This window comes from Anabrus simplex, chromosome 7, assembly GCF_040414725.1.
Source record: "Anabrus simplex isolate iqAnaSimp1 chromosome 7, ASM4041472v1, whole genome shotgun sequence".
NCBI lineage: Eukaryota > Metazoa > Arthropoda > Insecta > Orthoptera > Tettigoniidae > Anabrus > Anabrus simplex.
In genome coordinates this window covers 95,464,259-95,482,521 of record NC_090271.1, presented here as the reverse complement: position 1 = coordinate 95,482,521, position 18,263 = coordinate 95,464,259, and the positions used below count along the sequence as shown (strand labels likewise).

The 18,263-nt window shown below is 36.4% G+C and overlaps 1 protein-coding gene across 1 annotated transcript in view; it reads left to right on the top strand.

Annotated features, from left to right (window-relative positions):
• LOC136877292 (dynein axonemal heavy chain 5) overlaps nt 1-18,263 on the top strand; it is a 363,203-nt gene that overhangs the window by 287,701 nt on the left and 57,239 nt on the right. The window contains exons 9-10 of the mRNA XM_067151223.1: nt 8,637-8,813; nt 13,164-13,385. Coding sequence (XP_067007324.1) covers nt 8,637-8,813; nt 13,164-13,385 — 399 coding nt within the window. The remainder of the gene's footprint in view (nt 1-8,636; nt 8,814-13,163; nt 13,386-18,263) is intronic.

Sequence of the window (18,263 nt, the reverse complement as noted above, 5' to 3'; positions counted from 1 at the left end):
CCAACTGAAAGTCAAGATCGCCAAAGATTCATCTCTACGCAGACAGTCAAGGGCGGAGTATGGCAGAAGGCATCAAATATGAGCTGCAGAATCCAGAAACTGAGGTTTTAGGACTAATAAAACCAGGTGCCAAAACTGAAGACGTCCTTTCAAGTTGTGATCCTATGTTAGAGAAGGACAATTATGTGGTGATTGTGAGTGGTACAAATGACATTGCTGCAAATGAAGGTGAGGAACTAATTACGACCCTCAGAGGTAAGATTTCCAAACTACCTGACTCAAAAGTAATTGTAGTTAATGTGCCACCTAGGTATGACCTTTTAGAGGACTCATGTGTGAACAAAGCTGTACATGATGTAAATATAAAAATCAAGAGATTATGTAAGAGTTTTAGAAATGTATATGTAGTAGATACTTTAGGTCTTGGCAGGCAAATGTTCACTAGGCATAGGTTACATCTGAATGGTAATAGAAAAGCAAATCTCTGTAGACAAATTGCTACAATTATCAACAGAGATTTGCAAACTAATCTGTACTTAAGAAAACCCATACCACTAAACTGGCACATACAGGGAAACTTGCCAGAAACCCCAGACCCTTAAATCAAGATCTATGTACAAGGATCTGGGTTCCAGGGACGTTCTCAACTCATGAGTCAAACGTTACCCAATTGCAACAGTCAAGTTTTAGGGAGGAAGGAGGTCTGAGATTGCTATTGGTAAACTGTCAGTGTGTAGTAAATAAACAATTAAAATTCGGTACATTGATGGAATCTTATGAGACTGATGTGGTGATAGGAGTGGAATCATGGTTGAGAGAAGGGGTGGGTAATACAGAAGTATTTCCAGAAGGGTACACAGTCTATCGTAGAGACCGAGGAGATAAAAAGGGAGGGGGGGTGTTTATTCTGGTGAAGGAAACTTATTGTTCACATGAATGGTTTACGGATGAAAGGGATGAAATATTAGGGATAAAATTAATTTGTCATAATATGAAGGAGGTGGGAATTATAGGAACATACAGGCCTGGAAGAGAGGAAAGAGACATGGAAATATTTGAGAAAATAATAGATTATACTCATAAAAACAATAATAATAATAATAATATGGTAATAATTGGGGGAGATCTAAACTTGCCTGCAGTTGAATGGAATGGAGCTGCAAGTGAAGACCATGAACAGAAACTGGCAAGTAAGTTAATTTGGGAGGGAGGATTTACACAAGTAGTACAAGAACCGACTCGTCTCAATAACTTACTAGATGTATTCTTGGTTAAACCATGGGAAATTGTTGATAAAACTGAGGTAATTGAAGGAATAGGTGACCATAAGGCTGTAATAATGGATGTAGGACTGGTACCAAAAAGGCTTAATAAGAGGGTCACACAAGACAAGAAATTGTACAGAAAAACTAAAGTTGATGAATTTGGGACTTACCTTATTAAATCACAATTCAGTTGTTGGATAAGTGAAGGGAGTAATGTGGATACACTTTGGGCTAAATTTAAAGGAATCATTTGGGAAGGAGAGAAGAGATTTGTACCTGTTAAGAAGGGTAAAATAACCTCAGACCCTGTTTATTATACAAAGGAAATAAGAAAATTAAAAAGAAAACGTAGAATAGTAAACGGGAAAATCAAAGAGGGTAGGGAGAATAGAGAAATTAGAAAACAGCTAATGAGGGAACTGAATAGAGTGAAAAAGGAAGCAAAAGAGAATTATATGAATGGCATTCTTCAAGAGGGTAATGACCACAAAGGGAAATGGAAAAAGATGTATTCATATATTAGGAATCAAAAAGGAAAAGGAATCCAAATCCCTACAATGGTGGGAGAAGGGGGTGAACACTATTTAACAGATACTGAGAAACCAAACCTCTTTAGTAGGGAATTCAGAGATTCAGTAGAAGATTGTCAGGAGTTTGAAACAGTAACAGAAGATAGAGAGGGAGAGACACATAGGGAAACAAGAAGCTTCTCATTCACAAATGAAGATATTTTCAGAGAAATCCAACTGCTTCAACAAGGAAAAGCAGCAGGAAGTGATCAAATTACTGGGGAGGTATTAAAGACAATGGGGTGGTACATAGTGCCTTATTTAAAATTTATCTTTGACTATGTCATAAATAATAGTGTAATACCAAAGGAATGGAAGGAATCCATAATAATACCAATTTATAAAGGAAAGGGTGATAAAAGGAAACCACAGAACTACAGACCAATCAGCCTGACCAGTATAGTTTGTAAAATACTGGAGAGTTTAATATCAAAGTACATCAGAGGGATATGTGATGATAAAAATTGCTTCATGAGGAGCCAGTGTGGATTTAGAAAGAAATTATCTTGCAAGGCACAACTGGTGGGATTTCAGCAGGACATATCAGATCAGTTGGATTCAGGAGGCCAGTTAGATTGCATAGCCATAGATCTTTCCAAAACCTTTGATAGAGTGGAACATGGAATATTATTAAAGAAATTGGAGGGAATAGGATTGGACGTAAGGGTTATACGTTGGATAAGAACATTTCTAAATTCAAGGGTTCAGAAAGTCAAAGTAGGAAATAATATATCACAGGAAGAAAAAGTTTGGAAGGGAATTGCACAGGGTGGTATAATCGTCCGTTACTTTTCTTAATATACGCAAATGATTTAGGGAACAATATAACATCGAAAATAAGATTGTATGCAGATGACATAATTGTTTATAGTGAAATAAATAACATTGAGAATTGTTCAGAATTACAAAGGGACCTTGAGAGTATCCAAGAATGGGTTGAAGAAAATAATATGAAGGTTAATGGAGGCAAATCAACTGTTACAACATTTACAAACAGGAGCTTTAAAACTGAATTTGAATATACTTTGGATGAAGTAGTTATTCCTAAAGATGGCAAGTGCAAATACTTAGGTGTGAGATTTGAAAGTAATTTGCACTGGAAGGGTCATGTTGATGACATTGTTGGGAAAACATACAGATCGTTACATGTCATAATGAGGCTACTTAAAGGATGCAACAAAGAATTAAAACAAAAAAGTTACTTAAGTATGGTTCGTCCATTATTGGAATATGCAAACAGTGTTTGGGATCCTCACCAAGAATACCTAATAAAAGAACTAGATGGTGTTGAGAGGAAAGCAGCAAGGTTTGTAACAGGAGATTTCAGGAGAAAGAGTAGTGTATCAGAAATGTTAGAGGAACTTGGTTGGGAAACTTTAAGTAAGAGAAGGGAGAAAACTAGAATTATAGGATTATATAGAGCCTATACAGGAGAAGAAGCATGGAGAGATATCCGTGAGAGGCTTCAGTTGGAAAATAATTATATTGGTAGAACCGACCACAAGTACAAAATTAGAAGGAATTTTAGCAGAAGCGATTGGGGTAAATTTTCATTCATTGGGAAGGGCGTGAAGGAGTGGAACAGTTTACCAGGGGTAGTGTTTGATCCTTTTCCAAAATCTGTACAAATATTCAAGAAGGGAATAAACAACAACAGAGAAAATAAATTAAATGTTAGAGGGCATTAGACCAGTGCAGGATATTGTAAATAAAAAATGTGTGTGATTGAATTAATTCCATCCCCTGGTCTATGGAGTTTGGACAGCCCAAGTAGGGGACTGCCTGTAGGTGTGAAGTACAGTGGGGACTTCGAGGGCCCTGGGACCGCTACGGTAGCTGTGAAGGCCCTTCAGGAACTCTGAAAAGTGGTGGCAAAAGGGGCTCTGGTTAAGACACAGCAGGTCGTTATGCTACTTAAGTTCCAAAATTGGTAAAATATAAATATGTAAATAAATACAATGTTAATTTTAATCTTATACCAGTTGTGTAGTATTATTAGAAGTAATTTCGCATACTGTATATGAGTTGACTATGTTTGTAAGTACAGCAGATATTATAAGTATAATTTTTTAAACATTATAAATTTATTAAGGATGATGTGTGTGTGTTTAATAGAAAAAATTATTAGTGTAAGTTGTATAATATTGTATTCTAGGAAAATTTTCTTCGTCTCTTGTGAATTTAAAATTTAGTGCTTGACAGTAATGTATTTTAGTGTACCATTTGCCACCGAGGTAGGCACCTCATTTGCAAATAAAGAGATTTTGATTTGAAATTCTTGATCACGTTATTGGCGTGAATTCGGTGTTTTTTCATCAGAGAACTCGGATCTTGGGAGCAAGAAGTGCTTCCTTGTTCTTCCCGAACTTTGTGTAAAATGCTGAATCTGTTTATTAATGCAGAATGATTTCCAGATGAATTAGGCCTAGTTAGCAACACTTTCCTTTGCTGCGACGTAACCTCACTCCACGGCGCGCCAACGCCTGCACCAACACCATCACATTTTTTTATTTTTTCCACCTCTTCAATCATATTTTTCTTTTCAGACTGTAATTTTTTAACTACATGTTTTGCTTCTACCAAATCCTTATGTAGCACTTCTATTATTTTGTGTAGTGATTCAACAGTTTCATGGACAGATGAAGGCGTCATTTTAGGCTTACACACACTCTCGCGTTCGTAGATATTACCGGTAGAAATGTCTTTTTCTGGAGAGAAGGAGTGATTACTTTCACTACTTGTACTGAGAATACTTTGACTGTTCTTCTCACCATCTGTAACATTTTCTGTACATCTTACAGCACATTTCACTTCATTTTCTAATAAAATTTGGGAACACTCATTACAAGCTTGCACTGCCGAGGCCACTGCCTTCGTGATGTACAGGCCGTACTGCACCTCCGAAGACGTCACACAAAGAGGCAAACTGTTTCCTCTGTCCGACCCGTGTAATGCAAGGACATGATGCGTCTGTACCTTTTGTAATTATGAAATATTTACAAATGCTGTATTAATATTACAGGTGAGATCACTAAAACCTGTAATCGCATCATCACTCGTAAGTCAGGTCTATGCAATTTCAGGAGAAGTAGGTTTGAAGTGCGATCTACGTGATCAAAGCTTCAGTGTTTTACTCGTCAGTGTATCCAACAAATAATTATTATGCATTAATACAAATATGGAGACAACAAACGTGCACTTCCATACCTCTAGATGGGCATAAATACAATAGATTTCTTGGCTTTTTGTTGTTGTTTGAGACTTCTGGCACTATCCTTCGAAGACTTTCTTAAGACCCTTTCTTCTATACAAACATTTGTATCATTTTTTGTTTAGGAATAGCCCATGTTTTCCCAAATATTAATGCACTGATCAGCCAGATCTATTTGTTACTTTCCACATTCACGGAAACTGTCAAGGAATGGTTTTTACTCGCATTAATTTTGGAAAGAAAAAGCAGCGCGTACTCAACATTACGAACCCAAGAAATGACCATATGTAGGCTCCATTGGTTGTTGTCCACTTTTATACTTGCTCTGTATCAACAATAAAACGCTCTGCTGTAAATCTGTGTAACAAGAAAGTCAAAAGCAGAACTCATCATCAGCTCTGGAAAATGAGTGAAACATACACTTTATTATTTGTAACAGGTATTTTTGCCGTTGGGATTATCGTTTTTCATAAAGTTAACCTTCCCCCACACGAAGAAAATGAAAATATGAATGTCTATTTACTTATATAGTTGTATTTTCACCGTGGTACGCACAAGTTCTTAGCATTGTGGCAAATGCGTACTTTCACACGCTGTATTTAAATTTGTTTCACATTATATTTCCACAAAAACGTGGTATACGATAACAGTTAAATGAATAAATTACACGAGATGTATTACGCCCCTTGAAATTACATTACTCACCACGTGAAGATACCTTGTCTAACCTAAACTATGAGGTCTCATTATCTTAATAACAGCTGCTTACGTAAATCCTGATGTGATAAATTTAAAGAAAAAACATGCAATATACTTAAATATAAATGTTTGTCTCTCAACGGTCACAATTATCCTAAGAATGCCACCAATCCGTATGGATTACATTCACAAGTACAATTTGTAACATTCGCTTAGCTCGCCTCAATTGATCAGCTGATTGGCTTGGCGCGCTTTCTACAGTACGGCCTGTATATTACGAAGGCAGTGCCGAGGCCATTTTGAAGAATGCTCCTGGACCATGGCCTACAACAAATACAGTAGAGACAATACGCGACACTTCCGGATTTAGCCTTGTTAAAATGGGAGATAAGTCGCAAGTGGCTTGACCTGAAAATTTGCGCTAAATTCAAATATCAATGGAAATGTATATACGGAAATGGATAAATAAATTACGTCTAGAAAGCAAGGGTTACTAAGATATTAACTTCAAAGGTGCTAAAGCAATTCTGGATAAATGAATGAAGAATTATTTAACAGGTTATTATTTAAAGACTGAAATTAGACATATAATCAAGATGTGAAATGGACTGCTGTGAAAAGGCTTGATGTTTCATTTATGCATTACATTTTTAACTTTAGAATTCCTGTCTGAACGTTCACGGCTAGATTTTTTTTTCTCATTTAAAAGCATTGTATCATCATATTAAAACACTTCTCAAAAAAATATCGGCACATTCCTTATACAATGAATTTACATTTAAGAGCTGGACAATTTTCCTTTTAACTTGAAGCCTACTAACAGAAAGAAAATCTATAAATTTATCCTCAAAAACATTCAAACTTTCCCTATAAGCAATACTTGCCATAATGCCATTACATTAGGGTAAAGCAAATTTGCATCATCATATTGTTTCAACAAAATATGTACATTTCTTAAATCAACCATATTTTCTTCAGTGCTTGACAATGCATTACGGCATTCCAAATGGGGTAACTTGGAACACAACCAGCCACACTCATATGCATATGTATTTTCCTGAATTAAATCAAACCCACAGATCACACCTACAACACCACATCGGTATTGAAGGTTAACTGCTGCACTATACAATAACATATGCGTATTATATTTTAAGCCAGTTAAAATATGGGTTGAGCAGGTCAGAAGATTATGAAGTACTATAAAAATCTCTTTGTCACTGGAAGAATATATATGCAAACCCAATATTACTTACATTTTCTTGTCACAAGGGAAACAGAAGAAAGAACACGCTTTCTTCTCTACTTCATAGTTACTGCAGCCAAACACAGCACATACCTTTCCCCTCATGTTGAGAGGAGATATCGAGGAATGACACACGCTACTATTTAATTATCTCAACTCACTGAAAATGCATAAATAACACCAAAAACTTCACACAGTAATACACGTGCTCTTATGACAGAATCAGTAGTTCTCAGGTCAATCCGCTAGATAGAGCTCTGATAGCTCTCTCGATATCTCGCTGAGTGTCGCGTATTGTCTCTAGTACTGTATTTGCCTACAAGCCCGGAAAATACAGCCATGATTTATAATGCCAGCCATGAAAGCCTCAACTGCTATATTAGTCAAATCTGAATAATATTTCTATATAGAGATAACATTTTGATTAAAAAAATTTATAATAAACATTAATGCAAACTGACATTTATTAAACCTAAAAAAATAAATATTGTAGAGGATTTGTGTACATTGTACACTGGTTATTAAAAATATTGAATAATGGAGCAAAATAGAACAACTAATGAATATAACCACAGGAGATGCATGAGGCAAACACTACACTGTAACATAATCAGTCAGCAAATATGCATACAGTAGGTAATAGGAACATTTGATTATCGCGAGAATCGTGTAGAGCAATAGTCTGCAGTCCATGGCATTCAGCACCTCTCTGTCAGCATTTTTTCAGAACTTACTAGTAAATTTTAATTAAAATTTGGGGGGATTAGGCAGTGGGGGGGGGGGGGGGGGGGGAGGGAAGGTCAAATTGAACAATAATAGAAATTATTTCTATCAATGTTATGTAGTTATACAATTTTTCAATGATCATTTTGTTTCACTGAGCTAAATTAAACACAGTAACGAAAATGTACTTGTAAAATATGAATTTCTAAATTTGTAATATTACAAAAATTTGGTTTCCTTCACAATACTTGGGAGAGGAGGGGAGTACAACTGCAACTCCTTGCCACCCCCAAATTATGCCTATGTTAACGAGGTTGTAAATGAAAGTTACAGATATAAAGGATATAAAATAGAGGGCATATACAATAAGTTTCTGGCAAGAGTATGGTTCCAGTGTATGAGACCCTTACCAAAATTACTTGATGCAAAACTGGGAAAGATAAAAAAAAAAGCAGGATGGTTTGTTCTGGATTGTATCCAACCAAAATGTTGTGAACTTCAGGCTGGGAAGAAATGGAAGTAAGGAGATGAGTTGTTTGACTAAGCAGTATGTTCTGAGGTGTCAGTAGAGAGATGGCATGGAATGACATTAGTAGAGGAATAAGCTTAAGTGGAGCTTTTAAAAGTTGGAAAGGTCATAATATAATGACAAAGTTGGAATTCAAGAGGACAAATTTGGGCAAATATTCATTTATAGTACGAGGATCAGAACATTTATCAAGGGAAATGTTTGATAAATATCAAAGTGCTCTGAAATCTTTTAAGAAGAGTCTAGGTAAATATCTGACAGAGAATCTGCCACCTGTATGACAGTCTTAAATGAAGATCAGTGATGGTTGATTTGACTTGATTTGATCAGGGTATCAATAGTAAATTTTACTGATCATGTTCTAGTATAATAGACAACTTGATTTCTTCTTTAGGCACTGACCAAGGACATGGAGATTAGACGAGAAAAAGACACCATTGGACCACTTGCCTGTTTAATATATTGGCGAAGATTGTTGGCCATGAACTCATCCATTGTTGAACATCTTAAAAGTGTTAAATGTAAGAATTTTATCTTGGCCCTGCAGCTATCCAAATCAAAATATATCAAGGTAAGTGTTCTCTGTCCTTGTGCTGCACCTAGTGTTTTCCATACTTATTTCCAAGAATGGGCTTGTTAGTCTATTCCCTGATACAGAATTCACATGTCTGTTATTTGATAATGATAACTTTTCTCTGACTTGACATCTACCTCTTTCATAGTTAGACAGATGGCACCTTATGCCGCTATGATTTTCTAAAGCATTTCTTTCAATCCTAATTTGTTTGCTTTGCTCTCTGAGAGAAGAAAAATAAATGGAAGCCTTAGTAAACAAGATGGACAGGCTATATTATGAAACGTGTTTCGTTTCATATAAGTGGTATATTAAGAAAGATTCACTATGTAACATACGTGGCTCTCTGCCTTGAGCTAACGTACATGATTGATTTATACATATGGACCTTTTACCAGGTATTTATTTATATCTCTAGTTCCTTTGGGTTGTCACAGCTATACTAAGCTTGTGTACATTGTGATCCCAGTTTTGTTCTTTTTTCCTTTTTTTTATTGTGGAGAACCTATATTCACTGTTCCCGTTTCATATTTTACTGGATATATATATATATTTACGTATCTGTTCCTACGTAGGGATGAAAAGGTAGCACTAACCCGTTTTAATTTATGTGTGTGTGGTGCTATTTGATTTCGATGTATTTTCAGTTGAGACCATGTCTTTTTCTCTCCTCCTGCAGTGTTTTGGTTTAGCTCATATGACGACGTATATTTAAAACGCTACTTAGGAACAATTCATATTCGCTACCGTGGAGTGATATGAATGCATCCCATTGTGTATTTGTGGTTAGACTATTGCTATGATTGGGTGAGCTTTGCCTTGTATTGCAGCCACCCTGGTATTTGGATCTGGACTCTCAGATCAAGCTCATGGACTTTTGAGTCACTTATCTCATGCTACTGCGGTTTCATCGTGATGTATCTTGAATCTATTTATATTGCCTTATGCATCTGGTCTCTAGGTGTGCTTGTTTGAATGCGTTGTATGAATGTCGGGTTAGTGTTATTTTTTTGGATACCTTATGTATGTTACTTTCTATTTTTCTGATATGTTTTGCTTTATCTCTATTCCTGGCTTTTTAGCCATTTTATTTTTATATTTCGGGATCTGATATTAATGTTTTCCATGTTGTCTTTGACAATGTTTATTTTCTGTATTGCTATGGTAACGCCCCTTGTCCTTTTGTCCATGTTACCTCTTCGGAGGTTGTAATGGTATTTGTTGACTGATGTGCTTCCTTTTTCATCTTTCAAATTTCCATGAGGAGTTACTCTGTGGGGATTGTAGTTGGTGGTGATGCTTTGAATAAGAAGAGAGTTTTTGCCTTGTTTTGTCTCGGAACAGTCATACTTGACTCTTGGAGATATAATATTTTCCTCCTTCATGAGAGAAATGTTTTGAAATAAATACAACATACCTTTTGCTGGTAATGTCTGAATATATGGATATCATCTCTCCCTATGTACCCATATAAAAGGGAAATAAGTGAGAAAGTCTTTATGATGGTTTCTGTGGAAGTAAAAGGCTTCTATACATGTTAATGAAAATGCTATCCTCCCTGAATACATATGTAACATTTATATTCTATATGTATCCTTTGATTTGTGTATGAAAATAAACCCCAATCTATGTTAAAACTATTTATGTCTTGGGTTCTTGCCTTTTATGTATAATTCATTTATATAAGAGGCCTGGGTCCAGTTCCTGGTTGTCATTTTAAGAGGCCCGGATCCAGCTCCTGATTGTCATTTAGCTAGTTTCGACCCATCCACATTTTAAAATCCTCAGGGTAGTGGGTGGATCCTTCAGGTACTCATTTAATTCAGGAACAGTTTCGTATTTGGAGCATATTGCCATGGGTGACATAATGATGTATTCCATCATTCTTTCTTTCATTCTTTCTTTCTTTCCTCCTTCCTTAGTGAATTAAGACTTATTTTCCTTTCTTTTGTGACTTTTGTGATTTTTGTGATTAATGCTAATGATATCTAACTCACTATACAAATTTTCTGCTGGTTCTATTTTGTGAAGAAACTGAAACAGCTTTTGTGTGTATGCACCATTCTATTGGGACCATAGATAAAACCTGAACAAATAGTACTGGAAAATTACTGTGTATCATATGTTTTGCCTGTTTCCCCAACTTCCCCTGACAAAAAGTATTGTGTTTTAATATGCAAAGGCAAGGTGAAACAGTAGCGTGCAAACTAATCTGAACAAGATGCAGAAAAGTATTCTGATAACAAAAGTCATAAAATCTTCTGAAAATCAGTTCTTGATCTCTTCATCATGAAACCACACCTTGATAAGTGAACATATCACTTTTATTTATCTATCAAGTGTCACCATTCTCTTCTCATAAATGGCCCATTAATTTTTGATGGGGTTTGTATTGGATAAGTTGTGGGCCAAGAGAGCAATTCAATGTTTCTGTCTTTTATGAATTTTGTTGCTACCAGGACAAAACCTCCTGTGCAAAATATTTTAGCTTAGAACTTTGGCCAGTAAGGTTCTGTCATCTAAGGTGCAATAGTGTGTGAACATTGTCAAGGCATTCTCGCTCTTCATAATGTATGTGCTGCCGGTCAGCATATCTCAAAAAATATTACACATAGGAGGTTTTGTCCCAGCAACAACGATTTGTTGATCTTATTGGATATGTGGCATGGTGCAAGATCTTGTTGAAAAGCACTTTCACCATCTGGAGAAAGTTTTTGTAAGGTGCTGCCTTTCTTTGAAGGATTTCTACATACTGGTTACTGTTCATCATACCCTTAATGGGGATTAAGGATCCTGGCTCCTTTTAGGTCAAATATCCCCAGACATCACTTTTGGAAGAGGTTTAGGTTTTTATTGAAAATGGGCTGGTGACATTCCCTCTGTTGTTTTTCTATGCACAAAGGAACACACTGACCACAAACTTCAAAAGGGCTTTCATTTAAAAGTAAAAGTTTTTCCCTGTCTTTCAAAGACTGATCTTTATGTAGTTTAGCCCATATCAATTGCTTTATGCTCATAGCATCTGTCAGAAGCTGCTTCTTTGCTGGTCTGGATGCTCATCTTCCTGCCTACAACAGTCTGTGGCAAACTGTTGTAACATGAACATTTCACCCAGTCTGACTTATTTTTGGTTTGGGGTTTAATTTACTCATCCAAAATGAGAAAACCGCCTTCTTTTGGTATTGTCTTACATTTCTGACCACAGTTTCCTTTCTTCAGCGATAAAAAGGACCTGCTTTATCAGTATCACTTCAAAATTTAATTTACCATTGCAGAGAGGTATCACCTGCAGTGCGGTAGCACGACACAATACTGAAAACAAATACAAGCTTATCTGGAGACATTGGTGGTGCTGGTGGTAATGGTGGTGGTGGTGATTATTTGTTTTAAGAGGAAGTACATCTCCAGAGACATTCAACTAATTAATATGTTATAAGGAACACCCAATAAAGCCTAATATTGTTAACAATAATGCTGCCATATACCTACAATGCAATTAGGTTGAAAGTGGGAACAGCACTTAGCAGGAATGCACAATTCTGCCAACATTAATTACCATATAAATAATCATAGAATGGTGATGTTTAAATCAATTTTCATGCTACTGTATTGATTTTGCACATTTTCTTATTACAAAGTATTGGAAAGAAACAAATTAGTAATAAATCAAGATATGGAAAGTTATGAACATGAAAATAAATCAAGATATAAAAAGTTATGAACATGAAAAACGAACACCTACTGGGATAAACAATGTTAGGTCACTGTGGAAAGAGGGAGCAAAAGAATGAGGGGAAAAGGATGAACACGGAAACACCTCCTAAGGAGAAGGACTACCTCAATGTCATCATACACTTTCATCTTCAAATAGATTGGTTCTTCCTTCATCAATCCCAGTTATTCTGCAGCCAACTGTTCTCAGGCCCCAGGGAGCTCATTTCCGCTTCGCAACTTCATCAGAAGTGTGGGCATCAACACTCATTGAGGGACCACCTTGACAGATCTTCAGTCTTGATTTGGGGTAAGTATAGGATGAGAAAGGCAGATAAACGCAAGAAAAGGGAAGGGATATAAGATAAAGATGATCACTAATGGTAAAACTCTTGGAACAGAGGGCTCCTGCATCAAGACTGATGATCTGTCCAGATATTTCCGCAGTCAATCCTAAAGCCTTTTGTCCTTTAATGTTTTCTTGTTTGTCCTTGCTTCCTCTTTCTGTTGCTACCCCCTTCCCACACTGACCTATCATTGTGTTCATTGTATTCATATCTTTCTGTGTATTATTACATTTTGTGCAATAGGTAACTGTTTGTAACCATTCATTATTTAGTAACGTGTTTCTTTCAGAAATGGACTACTTTGGAAAACATGGTTACTAATGTGAATAATGAAGTTGAAGACAATGTTAAATATCTCTATGCTCTGGAGAAGTACTTGGACCCCTTATACCATACCGAACCTAATGCAATTGATCGATACATGCCGTGCCTCATGTATTGCATCCGTATGGTATATTCAACATCACGGTACTTCAATACTAATGATCGACTGACAGGACTTCTGGTCAAGGTAAAGACTGTCTCATTTTGAAGTTGTTCAGTGAGCTTTAGACTCTTAAGCAGCTATTAACTCTTTCCGGTCTAACTGTGAGCATAGCTCGCAGTGGCCGAAATTACGTTCAGGCCGCGCTGCGGGCATAGCCCATAGTAAGGTTTGACAATTCACTAAAAATCGAGAACGAGCTATGCACGCATTCTGGTGGTTACATTGTGTTTCTTCATATATTAGTTACGAGAGTATTTAAGCAGATTGTAGTATTATATGTCTAAGTCAGAGAATTTATGATATTTTCGATCAGCATGCATCAGTAGGTGTTGTCACTCAGTGAGCTCTAGGACATGGCTTCTCGCAGCAAACATGTGCTTGACAAAAGTGATATTTTCGATATTTTATGATATATTATAAGTTTATGAGCAAATGAACATAGTATTGGCATATGAATTCAAAATAACTTATATTTCATTATGATTGGAGTTTATTTTACAGCCTAGTGCATGTTCCCGCTTATTTCATATTTGCGTGAATACGTAAGATTGTCTACATATTAGTGAAGTTGTCTCTTTAGAAGACTGTATTTTCTCTTTCTCAGAAGTCTTTTGTGGTAAATGGAACAATAATTTTACATTTGATTAACTTTTGACAAAATTTATCAATTAAAATAAAATTTCATAAGAGCTCCCATTTTCATTGTTGTAATTATTACTATTATTATTGAAAAATTATTTTTATATTGTACTCATTATTTTTGTTGTTTTGTAGTTGTAATGCGCATTTTATGTTAGCAAAATAGGGTAAATATAACAGTATTTCAGAAAACTGTACTTGCTTAGTTATCCATCAGACCGTTCCTCCATTCGCAAAACATGGTATAATATATAAACAATTTTAAAATCTCAAGTGATAGTTGACATAATACAAACAGTGTTTTTCAAAATTAGATGCTCAAACAAGCACACAGAAAAAGGAATCATGCAAATATCTCCTGCAGGTACAGAGATGTAATGTTTTAAAAATCCTTAAAAATGCCCAGTCCAGAACGTTTATTAGGGATATTAAGGCCCAGACTGGAATGGATTAAAGACAGGTTACTAAATACATGAAATTCTATACAGGATGAGTTGCGTGGAATAATATGAAGAATTGAACTGTTGATGTTGATGTTATTAAGCATGTGGTGTTACACATCACTGTCACATATTTAAAGAAAATAAAGAAAACAAAATAACTTTCTGTACAGTATTATTTACAAATGTACTGGTAAGTTTTAGTGTAGTCTGTTGTCCCTGGTAGTAGTGTACAAGAAATTTCTGAAGTCTACTGAGGTGGGTAGCTTAGTCAGTAGAGTGCTGGCCTTCTGAGCTCAAGTAGGTGGGTTTGATTCCTGCTCAGTTTGGTGGTATTTGAAGGTGCTTAAATACATCAGCCTTGTGTTGGTAGATTTACTGGCATATTACAGAACTAATGCAAGACAAAATTCTGGCTCCTTGGCATCTCTGAAAACCTTAAATTAGTTAGTGGGACTTAAAACTAATAACATTAAATTATTCTCTGAGGTCTTCAGCAATAAGTTGGACTATCTGTCTTGGCAAGCTGCAACTTCACTGTGGCAAAAGACACATTTCCCCACTTATGAAGCAGGTCAATATCTGTCATGTTAGTCCAGAGGCTGTTCAGTGTGAAGAATGTCCTGTGAGGTAGATCAAGTTTTCATGGTTTGTTACCAACATGAAATTATGTTCTACAAGGAAGTTAGCTGTTTTGAGAGGAGGATGCTTGGAGTGGAGCCTGTTGATTTCAGAGTCAGTAATCTATATACTGTATATAAAATAAGAGTTTTGTCTGTACATTGCTCAGAATTTAAAAAGGATGGCATTTTTGTATCAGTCATGTGCACAGTAACAAGAAAAATGAACTTTTTAATTTTCCGTAATTTCTGTCTGTCTGTCTGTCTGTCTGTATGTATGTATGTATGTATGTATGTATGTATATATGTATGTATGCATGGATGCATGCATGAATGCATGTATGTATGTACATGCATCACGAGAAATGGTCTGAAAGGAATTTAAAGAAAATTGGTATGCAAAGTCGGAAAATAAGCCGCTACAATCTAGGCCATAAATAATTGTATTCAGAAATGGTAGTTTAGGGGAAGGCCTAAAATTTAATTCTCAAATATTTATGTTATTAGTGGTCATATTTTAATGAAAATTGGTATGCAAAGTCGAGGAATATGTTGCTACAATCTAGGATATAAATAATTGTATTGACGCTGAGAAAAATGGTAGTTTAGGGGAAGGCCTAACATTTAATACTCAAATATTTATGTTATTAGTGGTCCTATCTTAATGAAAATTGGTATGCAAAGTCAGGGAATAAGTCACTATAATCTAGTTCATGAATAATTTTATTCACGCTGAGTGAAATGGTAGTTTAGGGGAAGGCCTGAAATTTAATTATCAAATATTTATTATTAGAGGCTGTATCAATAAATACTGCATAACTAAAGTTCTATAATATTAAATTTCAGATCATTTATGTCTTATACATTGTTACCATACCAGCTATTCATGAATTTGGATTTTTGTTACTAAGTCCATATCAGCACCAAGTCATGAGAAAATGGCTGAACAGAATTTAATGAAAATCAGTATCTAAAGTTGGAGAATAAGGAACTACAGTCTATGCTATAAATAATTTTACAAATCACAGATTCGAAAGGAAACTAAATGTGAAGGCCTACACTATAGAAAGCTCATAACATTTGTCTTCTGTTGCCACTCATCTCTAGTAGCTAGGATTACTGCTGCGTACCGTGTATCTTTTTATTTGCTTTATGTCGCACCGACACAGATAGGTCTTATGGCGACTATGGAATAGGAAAGAGCTAGGAGTGTGAAGGAAGCGGCCTTGGCCTTAATTAAGGTACAGTCCCAGCATTTGCCTGGTGTGAAAGTGGGAAACCATGGCATACCATCTTCAGCGCTGCTGACAGTGGGGTTTGAATCCACTATCTCCCGGATATGAGCTCACAGCTGCGCACCCCTAACCACACAGCCAACTTGCCCGGTCATACAGAGTGTAACAGCCTGCCTGAACATTGATGGGAAGTAGCTGGGGAGTTAGATAACTTTCTTTAGCATGCCATTCCTCTGGTTCATAAATTTTCTGATACTACTGGTACGTAACACACTGGTTCATCATGGCATTCAAGCTATTCAGTCCCTACTCTGAGGCACTGATTGGAATGAGCAGCATGCATACTTAACGGAATCATGGCAGAGGAGTGTTCACGGCAGTCTGCGGCTTGGTCATTCCAGCTCTGGAACTTTGGGCTGTTGGATTGGCACCATAGTACTGTTTGTTAAAAGTGATAAAATGTGCGGTTTTTCATTTGATCGAGTATTGCTTTTAATCGCTACATTCCTACTGACATTTTTGTAATGACCTATGTTGACTTTAGTTAGGAAAACCACAAAGTCAGTCTTTCTGAGAATCCTGTAGCGAAGCACGGGTACATCAGCTAGTATCCCCATAAATTGGTATATGATGGTTGTCAATGAGGAAATTTGAAATGGTGACGGAAAAATGGTGTGCAAAGTGCGGAGGCAGTTGATGGTGTAAAGAGTGAAGGCCGTGGTTGAGTGCTCTGGGTGTGAAAAGGGATTCCATCCAGCATTACTGGGTTGAAGAAGAGTTGCAGTAGAAAGGAAAACAGGAGCTGTCTGGACTATTTTGATTCCAGCATCATCATCACGAGGAAGCTTGATACTTCAATCATGGTGGAGATTTTTTTAACTCTTATGTTCTTCAGTCTGCTGAAACTAATTTTAAGTAATAAATTTATAAACTATCTGAAAAGAAAAATGTATGGTAACACTATTATACTTGAAAAAGAAACAACTTATTAAAATAGAACGACATGTTTAGTTCTTGAAAGAACACCATCAGATTTTATTGAATCAACACTGAAATATTTAGAAATGTATAAACATTTATATTTATTTCTGTTTAAATACATATGAACTTGAAATCTGGAACTTATCTTGATGAAGTCCTCTTTTGTCTCTATCTGGGAGCGCAGCAGAAGTTGTGTGTGATTCTGTTGCTAATAAGAAACTTGACCAAAAGATGGTACTTACTAAGAAACAGAGTGATTGTCTTAATTTGGTAAGTTCAAGAGCTTGTAATAACAAGGTACGAGTGAAAGGGAAGCAAGGTAGCAACATCATGTCTACAACTTTAAGAGAGGGTACTGGGGGAGTGTTGGAACATGTAAAAGCTACCAAAACTCCAAAGAGCAGTGAAGGGAATTGGCGGTTGGCAGAACTACAAGCGGAAGCAAGTTAGACAATGGATGACATTTGTATCCTGCAGCAGGAGAATTGTGATACTTACAAAGGTGCTTTGCAAAGAGTTCATAGGATGCAGCACTAACCAGATGTGCATGTTAATGCACGACGGCTAGGGAATCAGACTCTGCATTCAGGAGACGTGTGGGTTCAAATCCCACCGTCGGCTGTCCTGAGAATGGTTTTCTGTGGTTTCCCTTTTTCACTTTCAGGCAAATGCCAGGACAATTCCTATTCATACGCCCAGTTCATTCCCTCTACCTCCTTACCCAATTTCATTCACCATCATCTATTTCATCTTCATCAGCTCTTCAACTGAGGTTGGAGCCAGGAAAGGGCATCCGGCTGTGAAAATATGCCATATAAATTCATCTCACCTCATCCCCAACCCCTTATCAAGAAACGAGACAAAGGGGTGGACATACGTTTAGTACAGCATGGGGTGGTCGAGAAATGTGATACCGGCATTGTCATTGGTAGTGACCTAAATATGCCAGATGTGATATGGGAGGGAAATTTAAACTCTGAGAAACAT